The sequence below is a fragment of the Mustela nivalis genome (genome assembly GCF_964662115.1).
Source record: "Mustela nivalis genome assembly, contig: HAP1_SCAFFOLD_1840, whole genome shotgun sequence".
Lineage (NCBI taxonomy): Eukaryota > Metazoa > Chordata > Mammalia > Carnivora > Mustelidae > Mustela > Mustela nivalis.
The window spans coordinates 9901-28190 of record NW_028134824.1 but is presented as its reverse complement, the minus strand read 5'-3'; the positions used below and the strand labels follow the sequence as shown (position 1 = coordinate 28190).

The window sequence follows — 18290 nt, the reverse complement described above, 5'->3', positions numbered from 1 at the left end:
AAGTCCAAGATCAGAATTTCTGATGAGGACTCTTACTGCCTTTTGCCAAGTGCTCACCTGGCTTTTCCTTCATGTCTGTGTGTGGGAGGAAGGGAAGAATGGAGGGTGTCAGCTTTGTACAGTTTCTTACGGACACTATCCTGTGGGACCAGAACCTCAACCTTATGACCTGCCTCATTGAACCTTAATTTCTTCCTTAGAGGCCCAAATACAGCTTCATTAGGGGTTAGGACTTTAACATCTGAATTTGGCAGGAATTGGGGGGTAGAAGGGGAAAACATTCAGTTTATTATGGTAATAGTATGAGATCATTTTTTTGTTTTGTTTTGTTTTTATAAGAATTGTATTTATTAGTATGAGATCATTTAATTCATTTTCCAGAGTAAAGAGCTAGTAAGTGGTAGAATCAGGATTGGATCTGTTCTCTTAACTCCAGGTCCCCTGATCTTTCCCATCAACACCCTGGTCAGCCTTCTGTGCCCTTTCTCAGTATATTTATTCATGGACATAGCCATGTTTGAGGCCTTATTTTTACTTGGAATTGATCCATTGAATAAAGGTCCAAGCTGAGACTTTCCTTCTGACCATAACCAACTTAACTTCTACCCATATACCCCCTTATTTTTTTTTTTAAAGATTTTATTTATTTATTTGAGAGAGAGACAGTGAGAGAGAACATGAGTGAGGAGAAGGTCAGAGAGAGAAGCAGACTCCCCGCAGAACTGGGAGCCCTATGCGGGACTTGATCCCGGGACTCCCGGATCATGACCCGAGCCGAAGGCAGTCGTCCAACCAACTGAGCAACCCAGGCGTCCCCCCCCCCCCCCTTATATTTAACCAGGCTTTTCATCTATATCCTTACTCCTTAATGTCTCTCTTTATCTCAGCCATCATTCTTGCCCATTACGGTCAGTCTTTTTGGTAGTGTGAGTTTCGACACATTTTAATTCATTGCTTTGATGTTGCAGACTCCTCTTATACCTTCATTGCTCCATTCCTGGTATCAGGAACTTTTTTTTTTTAAGATTTTACCTATTTATTTGACAGACAGAGATCACAAGCAGGCAGAGAGGCAGGCAGAGAGAGAGAGGAGGAAGCAGGCTTGATCCCAGGACCCTGGATCATGACCCGAGCCGGAGGCAGAGGCTTTAACCCACTGAGCCACCCAGGCGCCCCAGCCCTGAACTCTTTTAAATTGAGAAATTATTTTAGAAATCATAGTCTGAGTGCTAGGAACTGTTTCATGGTTGGCCATTGTTTGTAGGCTTTTTTAGTGAACAAAACTTTGAAATTTGTTTGTTCAGATAAAATGTATCCTGAGTTCATACTGAAACTTCTAATTCAAATTTAGGACATTAGGATCTTAACTTCATTGACTTCACATATGATTCTTCTTTCATCCATGACAAAAATAAGGGTTTTCCATAATCCAAACAAGTATGTGTTTATTTTATACTGTACTAACCATACAGTAGTCTCAGAATAAAATACCAGTGTTACTACTGATAATATGAATATTGAGTGCATTGAAAGTTTTGTGGTTTTGTCTATAAAATATACCCTGTTGAGAATATGGTCAGGGGCACCTGGGTGGCTCAGTAGGTTAAACATTTGACTGTTGATTTTGATTTTGACTTGGGTCACGGTCTTGGGGTCATAAACTCGAGTTCTGTGTTGAGTATGGAGCCTGCTTTGGATTCTCTCTCTGCCTCCCCTCCCTGCCCCCACTCTCACTCTTGCTCTTTATCCCTTAAAAAAAGAAAAGAAAAAGAATATGTGGTCAACTCACTCTGTGTGTGTGTGTGTGTGTTTTATGATAGATTTGTTTATTTATAGACTGCAAGCATGGGGCAGGGGAGAGGGAGAGAGGATCTCAAGCAGACTTTACTAGTGTGGAGTCCAGCTTGGGGCTCCCAGGACCCTGAGATATGACCTGAACAGAAATTAAGAGTCAAGTGCTAAACTGACTGAGCCACCTAGGTGCCCCCAAATCACTGTGTTTTGAAGTCACTTAAAATAGTTCTTTTCTGTATGATAATGCTCAGTACACAGGTTCATTTGATTTTTATTTTTAGGGATTACTTTAAACTTTTTTCATTTTAAATTATATTTTAAACAACTTGAGATAATTTTACATGTAAGCAAGTCTCCATTTTTTTTTTTCAGGGATTTTAAAAATTTCTTAAATTTTAAAAAATTAACATATTATGTACTGTTTGTTTCCGGAGTACAGGTCTGTGGCAAGTCTACCTACTTAAAGTTTTTAAAATTTGATGGATTTTGACATATAGATACACCTGTGAAAACACCACTGCAGTCAAGTTATAGAACCTATTACACCCCAAAATTAGCCTGTGTCCCTTTGCAGTCTATCTTATTTCTGTATTTTAAAAGTTTGCTTTCTGTCATTATGGATTATTTGCATTTTGTAGAACTTTAGATAAATCAAGCAGTAATGCTTTTGGTTTTGTTAAGATCATCTCATGTGCCACCAGTGGTATGACTACCACACTATGGGGAAAATAGCCTACTCGTGGATCTCAGTGGTTCTTTTCTGGTGTTAACAGTTTATTATCTTTGCTCATATAATTGAGATTTCCATTAGAATTTCTTTCGTGTTGGCCTCTACATAAAACAAAGCTAATTTGATTTAATATTCAAAGTTTGAACAGCTATTTGGGCTGTGTGTGTGTGTGTGTGTTTAAGATTTTATTTATCTGAGAGAGTTCAGGGGGAGTAGTAGAGAGAGAAGGACAAACAGACTCCATGTTAGAGTGTGGAGCCCTATGCAGGACTTGATCCCACAACCCTAGGATCATGACCCAAGGTGAAACCAAGGGTCAGACACTTAACCAGCTAAGCCACCCAGGCACTCCTAAATAGCTGTTTTTATAGAAATTTGCCATCCTAAAAAAAAAAAAAAAAAATTATGAGAGAGAGAAAAAGTATGTGGGGGCAGGGGCAGAGGGAAAGTGAGAGAGAAAATTTTTTTTAAGGTTTTATTTATTCATTTGACAGCACAAGCAGGGGGGAGCGGCAGGGAGAGGGAGAAGCAGACTCCTCGCTGAGCAAGGAGCCTGATGTGGGACTCCATCCCAGGACCTTAGGATCATGATCTGAGCCGAAGGCAAACACTCAACGAACTGAGCCTCCCAGGTGTCCCTAGAGTGAGAATTTGAAAACTGAAAAACTACATGGGTCAGTGAACTAAACACAGAAATAAAGTCATGAGCTTACATGGTAGAGGGGTGGTGGGTCTTTCAGACATTCTCAGGGATTGGTTTTTGTGCCACCTGTTTATCTTTTTAGGTATGTATTGATTCAATATAGAGCATTTTACAGTCTGGCTTTCTGTAACTGAATTTAAAAGCATGTTAGTTTTTTGTTTTTTGTTTTTTTTAAACAACCTTGAATTTGTTTTCAGATTTCTTCAGAGGCCCCACAGTAGCAAATATCCGCCTGGCTGGTTTAGAGTATGTTCTGCACTTCACTGCACTGAATGGGAAGATTTATTTTCGGAGCTATAAGTAAGTACATTTTGTAGGATATTTTTTAATCCAGGGTTAGCATTTTAGTGTGACCTTTGTGGAGCTCAAACTTAGAATTGGTGTTTGGTCAAAAGTTTGTTTAGAGAGTTTGCAAACTCGTAGTGACACAGCAGGTCTGTGCTGTTCCTCACATCTGTCATTCCCCTGCTCTCTTCTGCCTCTGAAACCCTGCTTTTCCAGGGCCCCAGAGCATCTGATGCGACACTCCTCTGAGCTTAGAACACTAATTCAGTCTTGACCCTACTTTATGCGGTATCTTTTTCTTTCTTTCTTTCTTTCTTTTTTTTTAAAGATCTTTTATTTATTTGAGAGAGAGAGAGAGAGTGGGCGTAAGGGCAGAGGAAGGAGAGAAAGTTCCAAGCAGATGCCTCACGGAGCCTGACTCAGGACTTGATCCCATGAGCCATGAGATCACGACCTGAGCCAAAACCAGGAATTGGACATTTAACTAACTGAGCCATCCAGTTGCTCCCCCCGCCCCCCGCTTTTTTAAAAAAGATTTTATTTAGAGAGAGAGAACAAGCAGAGGAAGTAGCATGCAGGTGGGAAGGGAGAAGCAGGCTGCTGCCGAACAAGGAGCCCCATGCGGGGCTCCATCCCAGGACCCTGGCATCATGACCTGGGTTGAAGGCAGCTGCTTAAACCATGGGTCACCCAGGCATCCCCCCCGGCTCTTCCTTTTTCATGACTGGGTTTAGAGCGCAAAGACACAAGTCTTAGGCCAGCCAAAGCAAATCTCAAAACTCTGAATCTAAAAACTGGAGTCTGAAAGGAATGAGAAGATTCAGTGGCTAGATTCATTTTACTCTTTCTCCAGCCTAGACCTTCCAGCTCTGTTCTTACCACAGTATAAATGTAAATCCTAACACTGATTTTGTTTTCATTAAAAAGCTTAATGATAGGGCCCCTGGGTGGCTCAGTGGGTTAAGCCTCTGCCTTCAGCTCAGGTCATGATCTCAGGGTCCTGGGATCAAGTCCCACATTGGGCTCTCTGCCTGCTCAGTGGAGAGCCTGCTTCCCCTCTCTCTCTGCCTGCCTCTCTGCCTACTTGTGATCTCTTGTCTGTCAAATAAATAAATAAGATCTTTTAAAAAAAAAAAAAAGCTTAATGATATGCTGCAATTGTCAAGCCTTTTGCGGTAATCATGAGATATATATATATATATCCGTGTGTGTGTGTGTATACATACATGTATATATATTTTTAAGTGTTTTTTTTTTTTTTTAAATTTATTTGACAGAGAGATCACAAGTAGGCAGAGAGGCAAGCAGAGAGAGATGGGAGGAGGAGGAGGCAGGCTCTCTGCTGAGCAGAGAGCCCGATGCGGGACTTGATCCCAGGACTCTGAGATCATGACCCGAGCCAAAGGCAGAGGCTTTAACCACTGAGCCACCCAGGCCTCCCCACATGTATATATTTTATTACATACATTCTTTTTTTCTTTTTTTTAAAAGATTTTATTTATTTATTTGACAGAAATCACAGGTAGGCAGAGAGGTAGGCGGGGGGTGGGGGGAAGCAGGTTCCCTGCTGAGCAGAGAGCCCGATGCGGGGCTCGATCCCAGGACCCTGGGATCATGACCTGAGCCGAAGGCAGAGGTTTTAACCCACTGAGCCACCCAGGCGCCCCCATACATTCTTTTTTAAAATAAAGCATTGGCACTGGCTGATCAAAGCCCACACTCACCTGGAGAATATATTAGTTCCCACAAAGTGCCTGTCTTTGTACATAGATTGAGACTAACATCCGTTTTTGAGTTACGGCATGGCAGTGCAGCCTGGAGCCACTGATTCTTCAGTGTTGACAGGGACTTCTTTGTGTTAGCTGTATGTGCAACCATTTGTGGTCTTCAGCATTTCTGAAGTTTTACATTTTTTAAATTAATTCTTTTTTTAAGGAGAGAGAAAGTATGTGCCCAGGTGCAGAGTTGGGGAGAGGCAGAGGGAGAGGGAGAGACAGAAAATCTCAAGTAGGCTCCCTGGTTAGCGCAGAGCCCAACATTAGCCAAATCTCACAATTCTGAGATCGTGATCCATGTTGAAATCAAGAGTCAGACGCTTAACCAAGTTACCCAGGAGCCCTTACATTTTTTTTTCAGTGAACTCTACCACCAATGTCTGGCTCGAACCTATGACCCCGAAATCAAGAGTCTTGTGCTCTAAGCCAGCCAGGCCCCTAATTTTGTTCTTTTCTTCACAATGGAATACCTGGTTGACCAGCTTATGTTAATGACTGTCCAAATGAATTTAAATACTCACCTCTTCTCAATAATTCCCATCTTTGCCTCAACTGTATTGAATCAGAGATATTTTGTTCTTTTCACCATGATTGGTACCATCACTTCTATTTGTTTATTTTCCTTTTGTTTAAATAATAATAATAATAATGGGCAAAATGCAGTAAAATAACCACATGATCGATACTCATTTTTATTTTTATTTATTTTTATTTTATATTTTTAAAGCAAGAGGGATTTTATAATCATTTCGAACTTGCTGAGATTGAAAGCCTTACGTCTGTTGTGAGTTTCTAAACTTAACTTTGGTGCTATGAAGAATATATAAAGTAGATGACTCCAATTTATAGAATTAGAAAGACAAACAATCAGTAACATAAGAAAAATATGTATTTTTTAACTTTTAATTTTTTATTTTTTATAAACATACAATACATTTTTATCCCCTGGGGTACAGGTCTGTGAATTGCCAGGTTTACACACTTCACAGCACTCACCACAGCACATACCCTTCCCAATGTCCATAACCCCACCCCCTTCTTCCAACCCCCCTCCCCCCAGCAACCCTCAGTTTGTTTTGTGAGATTAAGAGTCACTTATGGTTTGTCTCCCTCCCAATCCCATCTTGATTCATCTATTCTTCTCCTACCACCTTAACCCTCCATGTTGCATCACAGCTTCCTCATATCAGGAAGAAAAATATTTTTGAAAACTTACTGTGATCAGCCCACCTGGAGATATAAAGGAGCTAAAAATATAAAGAGCAACATCTTTGAGAATGAGAAATGAATGACAGTAATCTAAACTCTTTCATTGTAAACAGTGTCAAAGAAAGTATTCACTTGTATCAGAACTTGTATTTAGTAAAAAGAAAGATTAATTTCTAAAGAAAGAAATGCAGAGAAAATAAAATGGACAGAAAATTAGCAAATCAGACTTAAGAACATGGATAAATTAAGCAGTGTAATTACACATATCTACCCGTCTACTTACTTTAAGAAGAATTGCTGGAATCATATTAGGTTAGCATGGCATGTCCCACAATGAAAAAAAAAGTTTGAGCTTTTGAGAGCAGAGACCCTAGTGTAAATTTAATCCCAGTTTTTATACAGGCCTAGTAATGCATGCTAGCTATTGATTTATAATAGAAAATGGACCGTGTGATTGAGAGCAAGCTGCTAGTGGGAAAAAACAAATCATCAAATGTAGATTAGCTTAGTCTGCAGAGGCTGTGCTGCCCTTGGGAGAGGAAGGAAGAATTGGTCCGAGGGTTGAGCGTCACCTCTGAGCCCATTAAGCTGGCTCTGGCTGCATGACCTAGGCAGGTCACTTCTTAGGGCCTCCGGTTTTCCTCTGCAAAAGGTAGTGAGTGATACCATTCATGTGATTCTGCGGTCCCTAAAAGATCAATATAAAGTAATATAAAGTAATTCCTTTATAAAGGGGACAGGGGTTGTGGATAAAGGTGGGAAGATGCTGGAGAAGTGTGTCCCACTTAGTGTGGTTCCTTAGGCACTCTTGCAAGCTACACTTAGGTGTCCTGCCCTCTTCTTTTACTTGGAACCAGCCCTTAAGCGTTGGTAAAAGGTAATAGTTACCATTGGTGCACATTTGTGAAGTTAATGAGGTTAATCTTAGAAAATGACTTTGAATTTTTTGGATGAAAGAAAGTGTAAACATGAAATTATATTAATATAACCTTTGATTTGACCTTTTGGGGGGAATAAATCATTGTTAATGACCTCTTCCCATGTATTGTGTAATAATTCCTCATATGTGAGTGACCATTTATATTCCCTGGAGAATTTTATTCACTATAAAGCCAAAGCCATGCATATAAAACAGGAAATTTTTAGTAACTGCCACATTTGCCTTTGCCATGACATTGGTTAGGTTCTATGGGGAGAAATATGCAAAACAAGGAAGTATTAGCATACCTTAAAAAGCAAACAGCATTGTAGGCCAGGAGATTAAGTAATGAAAAATAGAACATCAGCAGAAGAGAGGGATATGGAAGGGAGAAAAATAGGGAAATTACAACTTGAACAAGAGTGGTAATGGCAGTCTTCCTCCAGGAATAGGCAAATAATGTTTTATTTTTATTGATTAATTGATTGATTTTATTTATTAGACTGTGCACAAGCAGGAGGAGAGAGAGGGAGAGGCAGGCTCCCCAGCGAGCAGAGAACCCAATGTGGGGCTTGATCCCGGGACCACAGGACCACGACCTGAGCTGAGGGCAGAAGCTTAACGGACTGAGCCACCCAGGCACCCTGCAAATATTGTAAAATGTATGGGAATTACCCATCGACATAGCTAATAGCCTGAGCCCATTCGAGAAGGAAAGAGTTGGGGTGTCTTTCATCCCTGTACCATAGAGCCTTGCAGAATTGAATGTCTCTTTTGATTTAGAGCTTACAGGGAGACAAAACAAAACAAAGCTTGAGGTTAGGATCCGAGATGGAGATTGATAGGCATGTGATGTAATAGTTCTGGGTGTAGGCTGGAGACATGATGGCCTAGAAATGAAATGTCTATTTAAAAAAAAATAGCAGTGTATATGGTGGGATGGGGGTGAAGGAAAGGGTTTTAATCTTCTTATTTATTTATTTATTTATTTATTTTTAAAGATTCTACTTCTTTATTTGACAGAGATCACAATTAGGCAGAGAAGCAGGCAGGGGAAGCGGCAGGGGAAGCAGGCTCTTTGTTGAGCAGAGAGCCTGGTGTGGTGCTGGATTCCAGGACCCTGAGATCATGACCTGAGCTGAAGGAAGAGGCTTAGCCAACTGAGCCACCCAGTGCCCCTTAATTTTGTTTTTAATGAGTCAGTGTCAATCTCTTCTTTTTGCTTAGTGTGATCACAAAAATCATTTGTAAGTTCTTTATTAATACGTTCCCTCTGAGGAAAAGTAAACAGATGGTTATTTAAAAAAGATTAATAATAATTTTAGATTCTAAATTAGGAAATCAAAGAAAAACTTAAACAATTCATGGAAACCAATGAGAATGAAGACACATTGGTCCCAAAACCTAAGGGATACAGCAAATGTGGTCCTCAGGGGAAATACGCCTCACTCAGAAAAATTTTAAAATCCAGAATACACCATATCTCTTTATACCTCAAAGAACTGGAAAGTCAACAACAAATTAAGCCAACCTCACACACAAGAAGGGAAATAATCAAAATTAGAAGAGATCAATGAGATAGAAATTAGAGATACAGTAGGACACATCAATGAAATTAGAAGCTGGTTTTTTGAAAGAATCAATAAGATCAATAAACCACTGACCAAACTAATCCAAAAGAAATGGGAGAGGGCCCAAATTAATCAAATTATGAATGAAAGGGGAGAGATCATGACTAACACCTAGGAAATGGAAACAATCATCAGAAATTATTATCAACAGTTATATGCCAATAGGTTAAGAAACCTAGAAGAAATGGATGCATTCCTAGAAACCTATAAACTTCCAAAACTGAATCAGGAAGAAATTGACAACCCAAATAGACAATATCTAGTATCGAGATTGAAGCAGTGATCAAAAACTTCCAAAAAATAGGAGCCCAGATCTGACGAATTCCCTGGAGAATTCTTCCAACATTCAGAGAAGAAATAATACCTATTCTTCTGAAGCTGTTTCCAAAAATAGAAACAGAAGGGAAACTTCCAGACCCTTTCTGTAAAGCCAGCATTACCCTGATCCCCAGACCAGGCAAAGACCCCATCAAAAAGGAAGAATTTCAGACCAATATCCTGATGAATATGGATGCCAAGATTCTTAACAAGATCCTAGCTAATAGGATCCAACAGTACATTAAAAAGATTATCCACCATGACCAGGTGGGATTTGTCCCTGGGATGCAAAGGTGGTTCAACATTTGCAAATCAATCGATGTGATAGAACAAGTCAATAAGAGAAGAGAGAAAAACTATCTGGTCTTCTCAATTGATGCAGAAAAACTACTGGACAAGTTACAGCATCTGTTCCTGATTAAAACACTTCAAAGTACAGGGATAGAGGGAACATTCCTCAACTTCATAAAGTCTATGAAAAACCCACAGTGAGTATCATCCTCAATGGGGAAAAGCTGACAGTCTTCCCTTTGAGATCAGGAACACGACAAGGATGTCCACTTTCGCCACTGTTGATCAACATAGTACTGGAAGTCCTAACAACAGCAGACAACAAAAAGAAATAAGAGGTACTCAGGTTGGCAAAGAAGAAGTCAAATTCTCTCTCTTTGAAGATGACATGATACTTTATATGGAAAACCCAAAAGACTCAACCCCCAAACTACTAGAACTCATACTATAATTCAGTAATGTGGCAGGATACAAAATAAATGTACAGAAATCCCTTGCTTTCTTATATACTAACAACGAAAATATACGAAAGGAAATCAAAGGATCGATTCTATCTACTGTAGCACCAAGAACCATAAGATAGGAATAAATCTAACCAAAGAGGTAAAGGATCTGTACCTGAGGAACTACAGAACACTCATGAAAGAAATTGAAGAAGACGCAAAAACATGGAAGAGCATTCCATGCTTGTGGATTGGAAGAATAAACATTGTTAAAATGTCTATACTGCCTAGAGCCATCTATACTTTCAATGCCATCCCGATAAAAATTCCACAGGCATTTTTCAAAGAGCTGGAACAAACAGTCCAAAAATTTGTATGGAACCAGAAGAGACCCTGAATTGCTAAGGAAATGTTGAAAAAGAAAAACAAAGCTGGGGGCATCATGTTGCCTGATTTCAAACTTTACCACAAAGCTGTGATCACTAAGCATGATACTGGCACAAAAATAGACACATAGACCAGTGGAACACAGTAGAGAGCCCAGATATGGACCCTCAACTGTATGGTCAAATAATGTTCGACTAAGTGGGAAAAATAACCAGTGGAAAAAAGACAGTCTTTTCAATAAATGGTGCTGGGAAAATTGGGCAGCTAAGTATAGAAGAATGAAACTTGACTATTCTCTTACACCATAGCTTACAAAGATAAACTCGAAATGGATAATAGACCTCAACATGAGGCAGGAATCTATCAAAATTCTAGAGGAGAACATAGGCAGTAACCTCTTCAACATCAGCCACAGTAACTTCTTTTAAGACGTGTCCCCAAAGGCAAAGGAAACAAAAGCGACAACTTTTGGGACTTGACCAAGATCAGGGTTGCCTGGGTGGCTCTTTGGGTTGGGCCTCTGCCTTTTGCTCAGGTCATGATCTCCGAGTCCTGGGATCAAGCCCTGCACCGGGCTCTCTGCTCAGCATGGAGCCTGCTTCCCCATCTCTTTCTGCCTGCCTCTCTGCCTATTTGTGATCTCTCTCTGTGTGTCAAATAAATAAAATCTTAAAAAAAAAAAAAAAAAAGATTAGAACCTTCTTCACAGCAAAGGAAACAGTCAGCAAAACAAAGAGGCAACCTACAGAATAGAAGGTACTCGCAAGTGACACTACAAAGAGCTGATATCCAAGATCTATAAGAAATTCCTCAGACTCAATACACACAAGACAGATAATCATGTCAAAAAATGGGCAGAAGACATGAACATGTATGTCTCCAAAGAAGACATACAAATGGCTAACAGACACATGAAAAATAGCCATCAGGAGGATTCCAATCAAAACCACATTGAGGGGGTACCTGGGTGGCTCAGAGGGCTGAGCCTCTGCCTTCAGCTCAGGTCATTGTCTTGGGGTCCTGGGATTAAGCCCCGCGTGGGGCTCTCTGCTTAGTGGGGAGCCTGCTTCCCTCTCTCTGCCTGCTTGTGATCTCTCTCTGTGTCAAATAAATAAATAAAATCTTAAAAAAAACACACATTGAGATACCACCTTATACCAGTTAGAATTAACAAAATTAACAAGGCAGTAAACAACAAGTGTTGGAGAGGATGTGGAGAAAGGGGAACCTTCTTAAACTGTTAGTGGAAGTGCAAGTTGGTGCAGCCACTTCGGAAAACAGTATGGAGATTCCTTAAATTCAAAATAGAGTTACTCTGTGACCCTGCAATTGCAGTACTATTTACCCCAAAGATACAGATGTAGTGAAAAGAAGGGCCATCTGTGTCCACATAGCAACAATGGCCACAGTTGCCAAACTGGAGAGAGCCAAGATGCCCTTCAAGAGATGAATGGATAAAGATGTGGTCCATATATACAATGGAATATTACACCTCCACCAGAATGGATGAATACCCAACTTTTTTATCAACATGGATGGGACCGGAGATTAGGCTGAGTAAAATAAGCAGAGAAAGTCAATTACCATATGGTTTCACTTATTTGTGTTGCATAAGCAATAACACAGAGGACATTGGGGGTTGGAGAGGAGAAGTGAGTTGGGGGAAATCGGGGAGATGAAGCATGAGAAACTGTGGACGCTGAGAAACAAACTGAGGGGAAGGGGAGTGGTGGGATAGGTGAGCCTAGTGGTGGGTATTAAGGAGGGCACGTATTGCATGGGACACTGGGTGTGGTACATAAACAATGAATCTTGGAACACTGAAAAAAAAATTACAAAAAAATTCAAGGAAGTTTGGCAAAATTGTAAAAAAAAAAAATAAACTAAGAATGCTCAAAATGATAATACTTTTAGATTTTAAATTTCACTGTTAAAAGTTTAATAAAGAAAATGAATTATAGGTCTGTCACCAGAAACCATACATAGAAAACTGAAAATTGGAGAAAATTTTCTTATGTTTCTGTCAATTTGATCTGCCAGTGAAGTAATTCAGGCAAGATCATTTACACAGGGGCACCTGGGTGGCTCATTCAGTTAAGCGTCTGGCCTTCAGTTCAGGTCATGATCTCTGAGTCTTGGGACTGAGTCCCATGTTGGGCTACCTGCTCAGTGGGGAGTCTGCTTCTCCCTCTCCCTCCATCCTGCACCCCCACCCCCCACCCCAGCTTATGCTCTCTCGCTCGCTCGCTGTCAAATAAATAAAATCTTTTAAAAAGATCATCTACACAGACAGTATGGCATTGTAACTTAATTCTTTGGTAAATAACAGCATATGTAGATATATGTACCATAGATACACACACATACACGATATATATATGCAGTTATTTGGAAATAATCTTAATTATATACTCAAAAAATTACTTTGGTAGGAGGATACTTGCATAGATTAAAAGGCACTTGGGTAATCCTAATCCATTAGGCATGCGATGAGCTGTCTAGATCTACAACTTTTCCATTTAGCTTAACATAAGCATTTTAAGTGGTAGAAACACTTTTAGTCGGCTATTTTTATATGTAGAGTTTCCCTGATTTCTTTAGTAGTCTATTGGACACAAGATGTTAATCAAGATACTAATCTTGTTACGAGTTCAGCTTTATAAATGTCATTTATTTGGAGGTATTGAATATGTGGATGCAAAAGCAGAAATAAGTGAGTTACAGCAGAGTCAAATGATCACTGCTGCCATATGCCTTCAGTCAGCTTTTAGGGAAGAAACCCTGATATTACCAACTTCATCTTCTTTTCCCCCACTGTGGGCCTGAGACTGGTGTACTCTCAACGCTCTTCTCCTGGAACCACTGTGAAGAGAGTGGGCTCAGCACCCTTGTTTTGGCTTATTTCCCCTCTGCTTGCTCTCTTCAAGTCCCATACTAATACTCATGTGATCTTTTATTGTTAGTAGATCTTTTTTATTGTTCAACATGTCTGCTTTTTATATATCCTAGGTTGGTGTTTGTTTTGTTTTGTTTTTGCCTTGTTCAGTTTGGTGTAAATAACTGTGTCTGGTACAGCGTATCTATCATTAAGACTCTCCTTAGAGCCACTAGATGCACCTCCCACAGGGAGATCTTCTGCATGTGATGCCCAAAAGGCTGTTAATGAGCTTTTGCACACTCACTTCTGCTTTCTGGAGTTGGTTGTTCTTAGGTATTCCTTATTGTGCTTGTACTCTTATGTTCTGTCTCTTCTCATGTCATTTGTTGCCTCTCTCATATACTACCTTTGGTGTGAAAAGTTTGATCTTACTTTTTTTTTTTTTTTAAAGTTTGATCTTTTATAAACATTGTTATTTATTTAATTCTTTTATTCCATGTAGAGATCTGCCCACTATAACAAATTTGAGTTAGCGCAAGTAATCTTCAGGTCTTTGAGCTGTTCTTGTGGTATCATTCACAAAAAGAATTTGTTAGTCTCCTCTCTGTCTTTGTTGCTCATCTGTTTCCAGATCCAGAACTATTTTGACATCTGGAATCTAGAAGGTTGTGGTTTTGTTATATTAGGGTTTTAAAGTTTATTCCAATTTATATAGATCAATATGTGTCTATACTATACTCAGAAGCGGATTCTTAATGGGTCTTAGAGAAATAAGAATTTGTTAATCATGTAAATGTAATGCTTCAAAGGCCCAGTTGAAATTGTTTTTATAATTCTGTAAATTTATAAATAAGATGAAGAAGTCAAACCAAAAGATTCCATTTCTGGGGCACCTGGATGGCTCAGCTAAGCATCTGCCTTCAGCTCAGGTCATGATCCCAGGGTCCTGGGATCAAGCCCTGCATTGTCAGGCTCCCTGCTCAGGAGGGACCCTCCTTGCCTGTGCCCCAGCTTGTACTCTTCTCTCTCAAAGCCCCCCCCCCTTTTTTTGAAATTTTATTTATTTATTTGTTTGTTTGTTTGTTTGTTTGTTTGATAGAGATCACCAGTAGGCAGAGAGAGAGGGAAGCAGACTCCCTGCTGAGCAAAGAGAATGATGTGGGGCTCAATCCCAGGACCCTGAGATCATGACCTGAGCTGAAGGCAGAGGCTTAACCCACTGAGCCACCCAGGCGCCCCTTTTCTTCTCTCTCAAATAAATAAAATCTTTTAAAAGGGGGGGGGGTTAATTTCTAGAAGAATTGCCTCTCTCACTTCCTGTTTCTCAATAATATTATGTTTTGTTTTGTTTTAAGATTTTATTTAGGTGAAAGAGAGAGAGCATGAGTAGGGGGTGGGTTAGAAGGGAAGGGAGAAGCGGATTCCTCACTGAGCAGAGAGCCAGATAAAGGGCTTCATCCCAGGATCCTGAGATCATGACCTGAGCTGAAGGCAGACACTTAACTGACGGAGCTACCCAGGTGCCCAACCATGTAGTATTCTTTTGTTTTCTATTTTTAAAAACCAGCAAACCAAAGAATATACTTGGCCTAAACGCAGAAAATATTTAAGAAGCTTAACCTCCTAAAGGCTGTCATTTTATGAACTGTAATTCTCTTGAACAAAAATATTTGAGGGGATAGGATTTCCATCAAAGTCAAAGCAACATTTCTTTTTTTCCTGCTTCATAAAGGTTGCTGTTGAAGAAATCTGGTTGCAGAACACCAAGGATTGAGTTGGAAGAGATGGGACCCTCATTGGATCTGGTTCTGAGAAGGACACATCTGGCATCAGATGATCTTTATAAATTATCTATGAAAATGCCAAAAGCCCTCAAGGTTTGTAACTTGCAGATTGGTGCCATATTTATTTGTATATTCCACTCTTCTTTCCAGAAGGGTTTGCAACATAGGACACTAAAGAACATATGGAAAGAGATCAATAATATAGATAAAATTAGACTCTAAGGAAAAAGAAAAGGAGGAAGAAGGAAATAAGGCAACCATAAAGGGTAATAAAAGATTGTAGAAATCACACATCAGCTGTGGCTAAGAGCTTTTTTGGTAGCCAAGACTGCTGGTTTTCAGTGAGAAAGAAAATTGGGGTATTGTAGAGATTGGGGATTTAGAGTACAGGATGTGTATGTAACCCATACTTGCATAAAACCTATTTTTTTTTTTTAAAGATTTATTTATTTATTTGACACGGAGAGATTACAAGTAGGCAGAGAGGCAGGCAGAGAGAGAGAGGAGGAAGCAGGCTCCCTGCCGAGCAGAGAGCCTGATGCGGGACTCGATCCCAGGACCCTGAGATCATGACCTGAGCCGAAGGCAGCGGCTTAACCCACTGAGCCACCCAGGCGCCCCGCATAAAACCTATTTTGATTTTTGAATGGTTTTAAAAAACAAGTAGAAGTGGCATCTCTGGAATGCTAGTAAAAATTAAATGATAGTAGTCACAATTCCTCAAGCTAAACACAAGAAATTATTTCAGTGCATGATAATGGTTAGCATAGTCTATAGTGTTGCTTTTTGAAGTGTGGTCTGACAGTTTACCTGGGAATTGTTAGAAATGCTAAATCTCAGGTCTCACTCAGATGTGTTGAATTATAATATGCATTTTAACAAGATTCCCAAGTGATTTGAATGTACTTAAGTTTGAGAAGAAAAGTCTATAGGGTTATAGATTATATCAAATAGGTGATCACTAATGGAAATTGTTAGTGAAATAGTGTACACTACATTTTTACCAGTTTATACACTAGATAGCATTATGTATATAATGAACATATATAATTATGTGTTTATATATATATATATTCTTGTTTCATAGCCAAAGAAAAAGAAAAATGTCTCCCAGGATACTTTTGGTACAACTTATGGAAGGATTCATATGCAGAAGCAAGACCTAAGCAAACTACAAACCAGGAAGATGAAGGGGTTGAAGAAGCGACCTGCAGAAAGGATAACAGAGGACCAGGAGAAAAAATCAAAGAGAATTAAAAAAAACTGATGGAATTTAGCCAGTGACTATAATGTTATTGTAGTCTGTTTACTTAAGAGAATTATCAATCATCAGTCATTTGTAAGTTTCTTAAAAGATTTTATTAAATGTTTTTATAGTATGATAATTTACCTAAACTATATATTATATACATTATGAACACTAATCTACTGGTATTATGTTGAATTAAGCCTCTTTGTTTCTTCATTTTGTTTTGTTTTTTAAAGATTTATTTATTTGACAGAGAGAGACAGCCAGAGAGGGAACACAAGCAGGGGGAGTGGAAGAGGGAGAAGCAGGCTCACTGAGCAGAGAGGCCAATGCAGGGCTCAATCCCAGGACTCTGGGATCATGACCTGAGCCAAAGGCAGACACTTAACAACTGAGCCCCCCAGCTGCCCCGAAATTAAGTCTCTTTGAGATATATCCTGGTGGGTCATTTTCTCTCTATGTTATGGTATTCCCTCTGCCACAACCTCCACCCCCCAACAAGTCTCATTGAGTTGGTAGGTGAGGAGGGATCTCCAGAACAACCAGACTTCTGGGTTAAGCTTTCAATAAAGGAAGAAAGCCATGGAAAGTAGAAATGGTCCAAAGGAACTATATAAACACTTAGTATGAGTTAGCTGGAAAGTTAACCCCATCTCCCAAAACATACCTACAACCTGACTTTTGTTTTTCACTCTCCTGTTATGCTGCCTGAAATTCTTCCAGTTAGAGATTTATTTGAGATTTTTAACTTTGTGTCTTAAAACATTTCTCTTGGGGCGCCTGGGTGGCTCAGTGGGTTAGGCCGCTGCCTTCGGCTCGGGTCATGATCTCAGGGTCCTGGGATCGAGCCCCACATCGGGCTCTCTGCTCGGCGGGGAGCCTGCTTCCTCCACTCTGCCTGCCTCTCTGCCTGCTTGTGATCTCTCTCTGTCAAATAAACAAATAAAATCTTTAAAAACAAAAACAAAAAAAAACATTTCTCTTAAGAGCATGTCCACTAATTTTCTCTCACCTCCACCTCCCCCAAAACCCACTGATATTCATGGTCATACACTGAAGAATGTGCCTCTGAAGAAGTCCAGCAGAGAAGATACAGCACACTGTGGAGCAAAACAAATTGGATACTAGCAGACTGAGGAGGGCACGAAGAACAGTTTTCACTTCAACCTCATCAGCCCTGGCCCTGTGACACAGCTCTCTGCCAAGAGAAACTTACAGCCTGCAGTTTCCCCAGGGAGGGCAGGGAGAAGGTGTGAGGGAACACATGGCTCCCCTAGCCCTGCAGGATGCTGTCGGAGAGAGCCTTTTCTAGTCCCACCCAGAATACTGAGATGTACTGCGCAGCCGAGGAGTGGGCTGCACCTGGCCTGACAGCACCCAGGGCTCTCAGAGAGCAGTAAAACCAACGTGGACTGTGGAAACCACAGCATAGCCTCCATTAGGAATCTGCCCATGAGCCACTAGAAGTGGCTTGCCTACAGACCCCACAGATGGTCCATGGCGCACACCACTCTCAGTGCCTCACCCATACGTCACCCCACCCCGTAGCCTGCCACCAGCGCATGAGGAGGGCAACATGAGTGAGCTTCTGGAATTGGCTAGTGGACATGTGCAGAAAGCAGTCCCCTTCTCCCCGACTGGGAGAGATCAGTCTGTGCTGATTCAGTCAGCATTGCCCTAGAGAGAGCAAACAAAAGGGAGATTCAGCACCCAGTGTGGCTTCACAGGATCAAGAGAAGACCTTAAAGTTTGTATGACACTGTCTCAGGGAGTAGGAAACAAATGGGCCAACCATGGAGACAATTTAAAGCCTGAACATGTCAGGATCTGAGCTATGTATTCACTGTAGACTGGCTAAAGCACTTTTTTTCTTTCACTACCTCAATTCTCACCT

The 18290-nt window shown here is 40.3% G+C and overlaps 1 protein-coding gene across 3 annotated transcripts in view; it reads left to right on the top strand.

Annotated features, from left to right (window-relative positions):
- The window catches only part of RPF2 (ribosome production factor 2 homolog), a 43798-nt gene extending 27227 nt beyond the window's left edge, over window positions 1-16571 (top strand). For all 3 annotated transcript variants that reach the window (XM_082750774.1, XM_082750776.1, XM_082750775.1), the window contains exons 8-10: window positions 3425-3527; window positions 15096-15240; window positions 16235-16571. In XM_082750774.1, the coding sequence (XP_082606900.1) occupies window positions 3425-3527; window positions 15096-15240; window positions 16235-16414 (428 nt within the window). In that variant the 3' untranslated portion in view covers window positions 16415-16571. The remainder of the gene's footprint in view (window positions 1-3424; window positions 3528-15095; window positions 15241-16234) is intronic.
- Window positions 16572-18290: the final 1719 nt, after the last annotated feature.